The sequence below is a fragment of the Antedon bifida genome, chromosome 7 (assembly GCF_963402885.1).
Source record: "Antedon bifida chromosome 7, ecAntBifi1.1, whole genome shotgun sequence".
Taxonomy (NCBI): domain Eukaryota; kingdom Metazoa; phylum Echinodermata; class Crinoidea; order Comatulida; family Antedonidae; genus Antedon; species Antedon bifida.
In genome coordinates this window covers 15,925,458-15,938,236 of record NC_136232.1, presented here as the reverse complement: position 1 = coordinate 15,938,236, position 12,779 = coordinate 15,925,458, and the positions used below count along the sequence as shown (strand labels likewise).

General features: G+C 35.4%; 1 protein-coding gene across 2 annotated transcripts in view; it reads right to left on the bottom strand.

Annotated features, from left to right (window-relative positions):
• Positions 1-12,779, bottom strand: part of LOC144849177 (inositol polyphosphate 5-phosphatase OCRL-like) — a 61,476-nt gene that overhangs the window by 26,545 nt on the left and 22,152 nt on the right. For both annotated transcript variants that reach the window (XM_078706207.1, XM_078706208.1), the window contains 3 exons: positions 12,212-12,298; positions 11,131-11,284; positions 10,665-10,796 (listed from right to left, as the gene is read on the bottom strand). In XM_078706207.1, coding sequence (XP_078562333.1) covers positions 10,665-10,796; positions 11,131-11,284; positions 12,212-12,298 — 373 coding nt within the window. The remainder of the gene's footprint in view (positions 1-10,664; positions 10,797-11,130; positions 11,285-12,211; positions 12,299-12,779) is intronic.

Here is a 12,779-nt window from a genome sequence, read left to right as displayed (position 1 = left end):
CTACCTAATGCTATGACGGCTCGTGAAATTGAAAGGGAAACCGCGAAAGATCCAATTTTGAATAATATTGAGAACCTTATTATTTCTGGAGACTGGTCAAATTGTAATGATCCATGGTTCAAAAGTGCTAAAAACGATTTATGGATTTATGGAAGATTAATTATGAATGGTAGTAGAATTGTAATTCCGAGAACCTTAGTTAGTCGTGTACTTGAACTGACTCATGAAGGACACCAAGGTATGGTCCATACAAAGTCACGTTTAAGAAGCAAAATATGGTGGCCTAACATGACGAAAGAAATTGAAAATTTCATTAAATCTTGTAGACCGTGTCAATTAGTATCTGGTCGTCCAAGACCAGAACCTTTAAAACCTACAGAGTTGCCAGAGGGTCCTTGGAATGATTTAGCAATTGATTTGTTGGAAATTACACCCACTGAAAAATTATTGGTTGTGATTGATTATTATTCGCGTTGGCCGGAGGCTATTTTGTTTAAAACTGATGCTGCGCATGTTATTAAAGCGTTGCAAGGTGTGTTTAACACGCATGGTCTGCCGTATATTATTAGAACTGATAATGGTCCTCCTTTCGCGTCCAAAGAATTCGAAGATTTTCTTGAGTATCTTGCTATAACACACGTAAAAGGTGTACCGTTGTGGCCTCAATCAAATGGTGGGGTAAACCCATTAGAACTGCAAAACTAGAAGGGAAAGATTGGCATAAAGAGTTCTCAAATTTTCTATTTGTTTATCGGACAACGCCTCATACGGTTACGGAGGCCAGGCCGGACATGCTCCTTATGCAGCGTGAGCTAAGAGATAAATTACCTCAAATTAAATTTGATTGTAAACTTGTTGAATCCGATTGGGAAGAGATGGTGCGAGTGCGCGATATGCGTTGCAAAATGCGGCAAAAGCAATATGCAGATACAAAGCGTAGAGCTGTACCATCTGATGTACAACAGGGTGATGAGGTAATGCTTAGGTTTAACCAGAAACCAAATAAATTGTGTTCACATTTTGAAGTTGATCCATATGATGTTATAAGTAAAGAAGGTAGTGCTGTTATTTTGCAAAACACTAAATCTGGGGTAACTAAAATGAGAAATGTATCTCAGGTTAAAAAGTTAAGTAATAATGAGGATAACAATCACCCAATTAATGTCTGTGTCTGTAGCGTAAATAGAGCTGAAGTGCTCCATCCATCATTTAAGTTGATCTGCAGCTTCGGTGAGCATAACATCATCATTTGAAAGAAGTGGTGTGCTTTTCTTCCTTTATGCCATTGTAGAGGCCACGCAGGTCACCTGTATCCAAGCACATCTGGATTCGTCCAGTAGCGATGTAAAGCATTTCTTGTAAGATGCTGAACCATGCCCTTTGCTGACTTGTAATCAGCTTTTGCAGAAAGTGTTTTTCGTCCGCATCTTATCTCTTGCTCTGCGTTTCACATGAAGAGCTGCTAGTAATGTTTCAGCATTTTCAATGAACCAATCTGGCTGCCTACGTGAACATTGTCCAAAAACACTAAGAGCAATATCTTTGAGTGCTAAACGAAGCCGGGACCAAGCAGATATTGGACTACTACTACTATAGGCCTAGTTGTTACAAAGTGACCATTAAGAAGGTTTTGAAACTTGTCGATGTTTAGCTGTTTTTTTGTAGAAGCAACATCAATTGTAGGAACATGCTTTGGTTTGGCAGTGTGATATCTATTTGGTGAAAGTTTGCATCCCACAAGAGCATGATCAGAGTTGCAGTCAGCAGACTTTAAGCTACGGCAAATGATTACCTCACATAGCCGACGTCTAACAATGTTATGGTCAAGTTGATGCCAGCGGCGAGAACTTTTCTCTGCTAGATGTTGTTCACTTCGTTTTCTTCAGGGAAACATTCAACCCGTATCTTCTGCAAGTATCAGAAATAATGGTCAAGATTTGCTGTGATTCTTTAACATTTTTTGAGAATAGATCATCTGCATATAAGATCCACTTGATTATTTCCACTCCATTCTGCTTAGCTTCTTTTCTCTGTTCTCTGTTTGTACATTCATTTGGAATATTATAACAAAATCCAATACCCCATCCATCGGGAAATTCCTTATCGATTTCGAATGCAGGAATTTTTAGGACAAAATCAAAATACGAATTAAAAAGGCAAGGGGAATCCTGACCACCTTGTCTGCATCCGACTCTCATTTCAAAAAAAGATTTCATCTCGTTGATGCATGCTGTTGTTCCATCATACATAGCTTTTAGAAGTGAAACGATATGTGTAGCTTTTGTCCTGAGAAGTAGAACTTTAAAGAGTAGGTGTCTTAGTATGTGATCATATGCAGCAGTGAGATCAATATAGGTAGCAATGATTTTACCTTGATGTTTCTCGATAACAGCTCTAGTTATAAAATTAGCATCAGTAGTTGATCTATTGCTGCGGAATCCAAACTGACTCTTACTTAAATGACTTTCATACACCCCTTTCAATCTCCATGTGATAATCTTGGATAATCTTTGATTATAGATAAGTGATCTTGCTCATCAGCCAAGAGTTAGGGACCTTCAGTGTTGTCCAGATTACAATTATAAGCATATGAAGGAATGCAAACAGACGTTGACTTGTATTGTACTTCAGTACTTCGGACTTGATGTTATCTGTCCCTCCACTTTTACAACTCAACTTTAGTGCACTGGGTTGTTTTTCTTTCGTTATGTTGTGACATTTGTTTACTTTTTGTAAGAGTTGTTCAACCTGTTTGCTAGCCTGCCTATTCAACATTGTTTTGTCTAGACTAGCAAAGGAAGTAGCCTGTGCCCAGTGCCTACTGGCAGATCACCTCCAGAGCCTAGCTCACATGACTATGAGGTATTCAAGACAAAAACTCCTTGATCTTTGCTGGTTAGATTTTAAGCCACCAAAAGATTTTTTTAGTGTGGCTAATAAACAAAAGCAAAAGGGTGTCACGGTGGCCGTAACAAATTAAGAAAAATTAGAACATTGATGATGATACGTCAATCTACGAAGTCACAGCATACCTTGAAATTTCATCGTGTTTGTTATTCTAATCTGATTAAAATATGCACTCGTACTCCATGCCAGCGGCGGGGACCAGACCTAAACATGCATAGCCTTAAAGTTGATTTTCCAAACATTTTTCTTTGTAATGCAAGGTCTATTGTGTACCGTATTGATGAACTCCAGTCACTGCTTAATGTTAACTCGTCTGATATTGCTGTTCTTACTGAAAGCAAATAAGTAACGACTCGATTGCTGTTGAGAATTACCAAATATATACTTACCACCGAGCCCATAAACGTGGAGGAGGTGTTGCGGTATACGTTAAGGATGCATTTTATTCCATAATTATTGACACATGTTCCAAATACCAATAGCGAATACGAGTGAGTTTAGGTTCACATTCGCCCTAGAAGATTACCCCAAGATATATCTAGTATTGTTGTTTGTGGAGTGTATGTTCCACCTGATGGTCCTAAGGATGAGATTATGAACTACCTTACAGAATTTGTGGTAATGCTGGTTATATTATACTAGGAGACTTTAACCGATCTAAAATTAATACCATCTGCAAGACACACGCTCTCAAACAAGTTGTAAATAAACCAACCAGACCCTAATGCTGGTTATATTATACTAGGAGACTTTAACCGATCTAAAATTAATACCATCTGCAAGACACACGCTCTCAAACAAGTTGTAAATAAACCAACCAGGAATGATGCCATTTTGGACTTAATATGTAATAACCAACTAAAGTAAATACTATAACCATCCTGTGATACAATAATGTGCCCAACAAGATTATTAAAATGTTTGCATGTGAATTGAGTTTCCCATTAACAAACATTGTAAATGCTTCCTTTAGGTAATCTTGTGTACCTCGGCAGTGGAAAGATGCCATAGTGTGTCCTATTCCAAAAGAGTACCCGATTAAACATAATTATTAAGACCAGTTTCTTTGACTTCACAATTTGCTAAAGTAGCTGAAGGAATTGTATACAACCTAAAAAAAGATATTGGACCGAATATGGACACTAGCCAGTATGGGTGTATGAAAGGATGCTCTACATCACTACTACAACACTTCCCTTAAAATGTTGAATATTAAATGACTAGATGAATGCCGTGCGCCATCACACTCGCACGCCCTCGTGTGTTGTTGTTGCAGTGCGCCACCTTGCGCCCTATCGACCGACCTCGTGGTTGCTATATTATGTGTTAGTTGGTTCCAGTAGGCTTAGGCCTAGTGTCGATTGATATTATTTTGGTTTATTAAAAGTGTTCATATCTACGTGAAAGTGATTAGTCTTTATTGCCGTGGTGGCAGCGCATTACCCACTACCGCGAAATCGCTTCAACAAAAAGAAGACAGAGACTTTTCATACCTTTACAAATCACTGAACATTTTTCTAGGCTCCCGGACTCGATCCCGAAGTCTAGCTCGCATAGGCTAGATAATCCGATATATCGATCGCACTCTGTCCTCAGCCGACACGTGAGTAAAGCCTTGCCTTGTTACGTTACCGTCTACTGCTCACAACATGGCTACTGCGAAAGCCCCAGAACAATGGCAACTTACCAAAAATGAAACTGTTAACTCCTTTGAAAACTGGCGACAGAATTTATTATATATTTTTTCTCTTGACGCTAATCTTTCACCATTCCTTGCTGACGCATTCACTTGGAAAATGAAAACCGCAGGAAACCCCACAAGGGGAATACTTGACGATGAGGACACTGTCTCAGCCACATCGAGAAAAACCTCGCACCAAAAAAATATTCAATTGGAATGTATGTTGAGCCAAATCGCCTACTTTTGCCCAGTTATATCCAGGAATACTATTATAAAGCGATCGACATCTCTTTCTGACATCTGGCAAAAAATTTGCCAGCATTTTGGTTTCCAGTCTTTGGGAGCGCACAACTTGGATCTCCCAAACATCACTACGCTACCAGCCAAAAAACCTCAGGCCGACTCCAAAGCATGTCCCACAGCTATTGTCAACAAAGCACACTGGCCACAGTATAACAATTTCTCCAAACAAATGGCTCCTAACCAAGCCTTTTGTAAATCGTGCATTATGTGCCAATCTTCTCAACGACCACATACTTCACACTCAACAAGTCAGTGCAGATTTCTTCCAGCAGCTGATAGAAATAGTCTCGGCAATTCACATTTCGTACTCGCAGGGAACGACTATTTCACACTCCCTGACGAAGAACTTTGTATCGAAGACCTCACTCAAGGTCCACAACATGATCTGCCCACTGGCCTAATCGACAAACCAGCTTCAACCAGCCAAGTCAATGTTATTCAAGCACCATCTTTGACATCTTTTCATCATTTCCCAGTGAAGGCGACACTTGACATTGATGCCACTACCAATTTCATTCAAGCATCATTTAGTTTTTTTGATTTGCCTATGCCACTAGCAACTCAGATTGCCCAATTCTGTATACCATTGGACTTTTATGTCTGTGTTCCAGTTACTTGTCCACATTCTTTTATTTTGCTTTTATTGTGTTTTTTATTTTTTCAATTTTTGAAAGAAAGGTGGAAGGAAGTGGCGGTTGCGCCATCACACTCGCACGCCCTCGTGTGTTGTTGTTGCAGTGCGCCACCTTGCGCCCTATCGACCGACCTCGTGGTTGCTATATTATGTGTTAGTTGGTTCCAGTAGGCTTAGGCCTAGTGTCGATTGATATTATTTTGGTTTATTAAAAGTGTTCATATCTACGTGAAAGTGATTAGTCTTTATTGCCGGTGAAACTATATGTCGTAAATTTGCTTCAAATTGTATTACATCTAATAAATTCAAGGATTGGTTTATTAGAAACCCTGAGCTTTCTGTTAGACTTAGGAAAAGAAAAGAATTTGTTGAGCCCCGACAGGTATGTAAAACAAACCGATACTATAATAGCCCTATGCTTTATCTTACATGCCTCCTTAATGAGAGATAGACTTTTATGCCCGTTTTAAATGTTTTTATATTTGTATCATGTAATTCAGCCTTTGGCTGCAATTTTGATATGCAATAAAATGAAAAACATGACATGTATTGTTTTTGATCGCGATCCTACGAGAGGTATTGTTTTGCCACATTGTTATCAATGAATCAAGGGGAACAACGATTGAAAAATACAGAAGTTATGTCCGATATAGTAGGGAGGCCAATGTGAGCTTTTCCATCATGGGGGGCATTTTCTGTTAATAGCAGGCAACCATGTGGAATATATCCCTTATGGGATGTAAAAAAAATAGGGTTGCCGCTCTCAAATTTCAGGTCAAATGTCATTTTCAAGGTTATAAGGTCAAATATGGTAAAATAGGGTTTTAAGCTGTTTTCAATAACTTATAAGCTATTATTAAAACAAATGTAACCATTATTGGATAATTATTGACATATTGCGGAAGATGGTCAAGTTCATAAATTGTTTAACTTTAAAGTTTAAAGGTAATTTTCAAGGTCAAATAGAGAACAAACCTGTTAATTATTGGTATTACTATTAATAATTGAAATAAATATAATTTTCATGAGGATAGGCTAGGGCTGATGGTTATAGTATGGTGTCAAAAAGACCAGAATTATACTGGAAAGATTTTAAACTTGAAAGTATTTGAATCACTCCTGGAAAGTATTCAGTGTTGGGGAGGATGAGTCCTAGAGTATCAAAATAACCAGAAATGGAGGCCTACTTGAATGTTTTAAATTACATTTAAAAACCGTCACAGGGGGATTGTGGGTTGTCTGTTTTAGACTTATCTGCTCAAGAGTACCATATATTTGGCAATTAAACTTTTCTATGTACTGTAGGTGCAAATTCTTAATCTTATTCAATTCCATTTATAAGGAGTGGATGCGTTACCAACGATTTCCAGTATGACCCATAACCAGTAAACAATGACATGCTGCAACCTGTAAAGGAACAGAAGCTGATTAGATTATTCTCAATAGGTTTTCAGCCACTTTGTTGTTCACTATACCCGACATAGTCTATACTTTAGTATGGTTGCTATTGGAGTTAAAAAGTGCATATAATTACACACTACTTTCATGTATAAGCGCATAAGCTTCCTTGTGATTGACATAGAAGAATACCATTTCTACTTGTTGGCCTTGCACCCTGAAAATCCACCCTCTGTTATCAGCTCATATCATTCTTGTACTGTTCTCTCTCTATTCATTATACTGTAATGTCTGAAAACTTTGCAAGATAACTTTTGTTCTCATCCAAACAGATGAATGTGGCTCCAAGCACATGGAAGTACAGATTAGTACATTGGGACTATCCATTTCAATCGTGTCACTGCTTTTATCAACCCCTTTCCAATGTAATGCTCAAATACAACAACATGACAAAATATCTAGGTAACTTGCATAAATACTTGCATAGTCACCAAATGTTTGACAGCCATGTTTACTGAATCCTTTAACTCATGTTTTTAAGTTTTCTTCAGGAACATCTGTGGGTATTTCAACGCCATCCATCAAGATATGTGAAGTCAGATTTGGCTAAGATAATACAATTGGGCTATGATCATACTCTATAACATTCACCAACTCCAATGGTTGGTCAGCAGATTTTTGTCAGCTGTTTTTTGTAAATTTTGTTTTGATATACAGTTGCCTTATAGAAATCCGCAAAGGTTTAGAGCGAAGCTTTCTCAGTGGCTCATGAAGTTCTACTGTTGTTTTCTTTCAATAAGCTCTTCCTCATCATCTTTCAGTTCGAAACGATATTGTGTATTCTGTGTGATAAGTGATCAGTCTGATCATGTCATGCAGAACCTATCACTCAATTACAGTAATCGTTTCTTGTTATACCAATGATTAGGTGATCATTTAAAATAAAATGGTCACCTATTGTTATTGTATAAAATCTTTATTATTGTTATTAGGTGATCATTTAGACTAAAATGATCACCTATTGTTATTGTATAAAATCTTTATTATTGTTATTCTTAATATTTATTTCTTTCTGTACAGATTTTGTGTGTCAATTATCTCAAAAAGTTAAATATCAATAATCACAAAAATTTTAGTCGTAGTTAGTTTTTCAGCGTGATCACTCATCCGTGACGTCATTAATACGCCATTTTGTGAAATCACATTATCAATCATATCTCCATAATTGATTATAACATGTGAATAAAATTCACTACACATAAACTTCAGGTCAAAGGTAAAAATATTAGCAAATAAAAACTTGCGCGTTTCAAGGTCATGCGCGTGAAATTGCGCGTTAAAAATTTAGAAAGCTCAAAATTAAGGTTTGATCAATTTAGAGCATGAATTAGGCCATTTGCGTGTTTTAAAAAATTACTGCGCAAAAACACAAAAGCGTAAAAAATACAATTTTTTTGTACAAATTGCATTCTACTCATCTTCCTTGGTATAATCACCAAATTTGAGTCCATTTCGACTTAAAATAGTGCTATACGAGCACGTTAAAAATGACAAAATGCGCACATTAATTGTACAAAAGTGCTAAAAATGGTAAAAAATAAGGCCTTTTTAAAATTAATATAACTCTTCAGAATGGAAGGTGACCCCCAATTTTTTTAACCTATTATGGAAGCTAATGAGTTGTAGATATAAATGTATATACACATTAGACGTACAAAATGGTATGACGTCATCATTTGGCCACATGAATTTTTAAAATAGGGTTTTTTCCCCTTTTGTAATGGACCACCAAATTCAACAGAGCGCAACTCGCTTATCTGTGATCGATTTTCTTTCCATTTTTAATATATTCTACCTCAACCAATTATGTTACTTATGAGTTGCCAATATTTTCATTTGGATGATGTCATCACGTGGTTACGTAATTTCACCTACAAGGTATACTTGAATACCTTACAGCTCTTCTGAATTAAAGTTGACCTTGATGTTTATAACTTATTATGAGAGCTGGTGAAATGTAGATATGAATTATTATAAAAATTAAGCCTATCGGATGTTGTGACGTTATCATATCGCCAGTTGAAGTTAAAAAGTAGTTTTTTCATCTCTTTCGTCAAAGTTATACAATTTTTAAAGAGCGCGCTTTCTACGTGCCAAATTTTCTTCCAATTGTTATATTTTATTGCTCAATTCATTATCTTTCGATATTGTTATCCACAAGTTTATTTTGATAATGTCATCAGTGCCGAAAAATTAGAACATGATGTGTGTCCCGTAATTTCACCAATGCTACACTGTATATAGATATACAGTATATACTGTACATAATGTATATGGCATATAATAGGCACAGCACTATAGTATAACCGTATAATAGGATGGCATACATCAACATTTTCCGATTGTATGTTAACATACGTGCATGTTTAAAACATATTAATGTCAATAAAATGATAAAAATGATCACCTATAATTCGTCAAAGTGACAAATTAAATTCTAGTTATATTTTGAATCTATCGATCATCCACTCAGTGTTTAAAATATTTGGTTCTGACTACTTAAGGAGTTTCATATCAGACTGTTATCACCATTAGCCAAGATAGCATATGCGAAGGCCTCAAGAAGGAGAACCCATTTATACCACTCTTTCCAACCTTAAATAGTTTCTGAAAACAAAGACTCGATACTCTGGTTTCTCTTTCGAGTATCATTGAAAGATTGAACAACAAAAATGTATCAATAATTACATTATAGAATTCTCAACATTAGGTCATATATGTTTTCGAGATTTTTCTAAAATAGAGACATTAAAAAAAAATTATCAATATTACGTTATTATACGTATTAATATTATAGTAAAAGATCAATATTTTGGCACGTATGGCGTTTCATACTTGACCTATTTTTCTGACAAAAATCATAACGCTGACTGGTGGACAACATAACAAATTAACAACAGACTCATGGTCAAAGTATATTATAAAACTGTGTGAAATTATGTGAAACAATATTTTGAGAAAATGACACTTTTGTATTCATATCCTATGTTTTTATGTGTAAGATAAAATGTTTATCTCATAATTACTATAATATGAAACAGTTGATCTTCAAAAATAGTTTTTTTGGATAGATCTGTTGAGATGATTTTCTGTGAATACAAAAAAAATCCTATATTTTGACCTTGGTTGACCTTTGACCACATAAACTGATCTTAAAACCCAAAACTGAAGATGGCATCCACCCTACTGTTTTTGTCACCCCACAAAGGATACATTAAACGTCACGGTGTTTTCACACAGATCGCGAGGAAGTTTTATGATTATACATACAGAGTAGCCAAACAAGCACGTTGCATTATGAGATATGTTTTGATCGAAAACAGAACATGCAAAGGAGGTGAAAATCAGAAGTAAAAAGTGATGAAAATAGGGTGCATAGGCCAGCATATATTTCATAAAACAAAAAATTTAAAAAAAAAGACTACAATCTTTAGAAATAATTGCTAGGAATACTGTAAACATAAACAATAAAGAACCCCCAAAACAAATAGTATATTGACTTTATTGGCCGGATATACCTCGACCCTTTCTCACTGGGAGTCAAGTCAGTATATACTGGTTATATTCCTGGCACGATAACCCTGTTAATAGATACAGTATATGCCGATAATGATGCAGACACAATGCCGGTATCTATACCTGAATCAGCTGGCACGCCTGTGAGAAAAGGGCTACACTTACTTAAATTTGTGAGGATATGTGTACTCTTCTTCTCGTCGTTTGAGTATTTCTTCACGTACACCTGCTGGCTTCACAATGGGTTTAACCTTAGCATATCCAGTATCACTTTCTAGACCATCTAAACTTCTGCTTCTATGTAATCAAATTTAATGTTATCTATCTTCCTTTTTCTATCTAACTTCAATTGCTAATTTCAAGGCATTTTTCAGTAATTACCGAAACAGTCATAACAAAATATTTAAATGTGCGTTATGTTTGTTTGGGCTTTCTTTCACAATAAACAACATATCGCATGCATCACACGTATTACCTGAATTTGTTTATGACGAATTTAATGACTGGTTAGATTATATTTACATATTAAATAGAATAAGTCACTTTTTTTATAGAATGTTTCTTTTCAAAACTGGACTCTGAAAAGAGAATCCCGTATTATAAACAATCAAATATCAGATAATTAACTTACAAGAATTTTGCTTTCAAAAGATTACTCTCTGTGATACTTGGAAATGAAGTATTAGTTTTATGTACATTTAAATCTGCAAAATTATCTTCAAATCCAAGTGAAGACTGATTTGTAGATTTTGAAGACATACTTTCAGATGTGAGATAAAATGAACCTAAAAATAAATTGATATAACAATGTCTATGAGAATATAGTTTCCAATTGTTCATGGCATTATTTTAGTATAAATTTAACAAGAATAAGTGTCAAATTGAATTATTTCAACACATGCTATTGAAATTAAATTACAAATACAAACATGCAGGTAATGATAAAAACTAAAAAATAAAAAGAATGCAAAAGTAAACTAAATATTATTACATTAATGTAATGTATAATTCAAATATTCTACAATAATTACACAAAATGCAAAACAAGGTGCTGAGACCAAAGTTAAACATGTGTTTAATATTTTTTTTAATTAAAACCCTTAATCAAAATTGGCTGTTAAAAATGCAAGCACGTCCCTGATGTCAAGTTGCTTTCTATACCTGTGTTACATCGAGTTTGGTGATCATCATTGCCAAGGTAGTTATCATTGACATAACTAGTAAAACTAGATTCAATCATATGGAGATCATCTACGTAACTTGTAAAACTAGGTATAGGTGCTGGAGGATGCATTATCCTAGGCCAAGCCAAGTGTCGATTGAAAGCAGTGGTTGAATGTAATGTTCGTTGGCAAGAGTCATTTGTAGGGGGAACTTTGAGCTTACAAGGCCAAGCTAGTATTAATAGTGATAAGCAAAAATATTTTAATTTATAAACAAATATGATTATCTTTTGATCATTTTATTTTTATATAACATTCTTTATCGAGTAACAACCCGATATTTAGTAGCGCAGAATGACCGGATGGTTTCCTGGGGTGTCATAAGTAAGAATACTCATAAGTAAGAGGGCAGTATTTTGACTATTTTATTTGATCAAATTGCCAGTGGTTGTGTTCAACTGAATCTGGTGTAATCAGCAAATGTATTCAGATACAATAACATTTTATTTTTATATTGGCAGTGAAAAAGGGGTAAAGTTTGATACTTACTATTGCCTTGACTTTCTTGAAAATTACTGCCATTCTTGTTAACATAGCTTTTGAATGAACTGCCTTGGTTTCCCATCAAATCTAGTTCTGTAAAGATATGTACAACAAAACAGAATTACATTTTGAATCCTTTTTGCAACAGTGGCACATAATATTTGGAGAAAAAGATGTCATGTTTTGAGTTTTGTATTATTGTATGACTTGTCAATTGTATGGTATGTTTCAATGACGAAAGGCATTGTCAAATTAATGACAAAATAAACACAAGGCAGTCTCCTAGTACCACATGGAATGATTGTTACCTCAAATTAAACATGCTAATTTTATGACGTTTTAAAAACAGCCCTGTGACGTATTGTAGTGCTGAGAAATATTGATTCCTTGCACATGTAGTGGTATTGTATGGATTGTGCGAAAGTGATTAAACAAAACTTTACCTGGAAGTTGAAGTTTGATGGGGATTCTATATAGTTACAAAAGTGATCAGATGAGATGTCAGCAAGCATGCGCAACCTATGCCTTAAACATTTACTGACCATGTTGCATTGGAATAATAATAAAGGTGGCC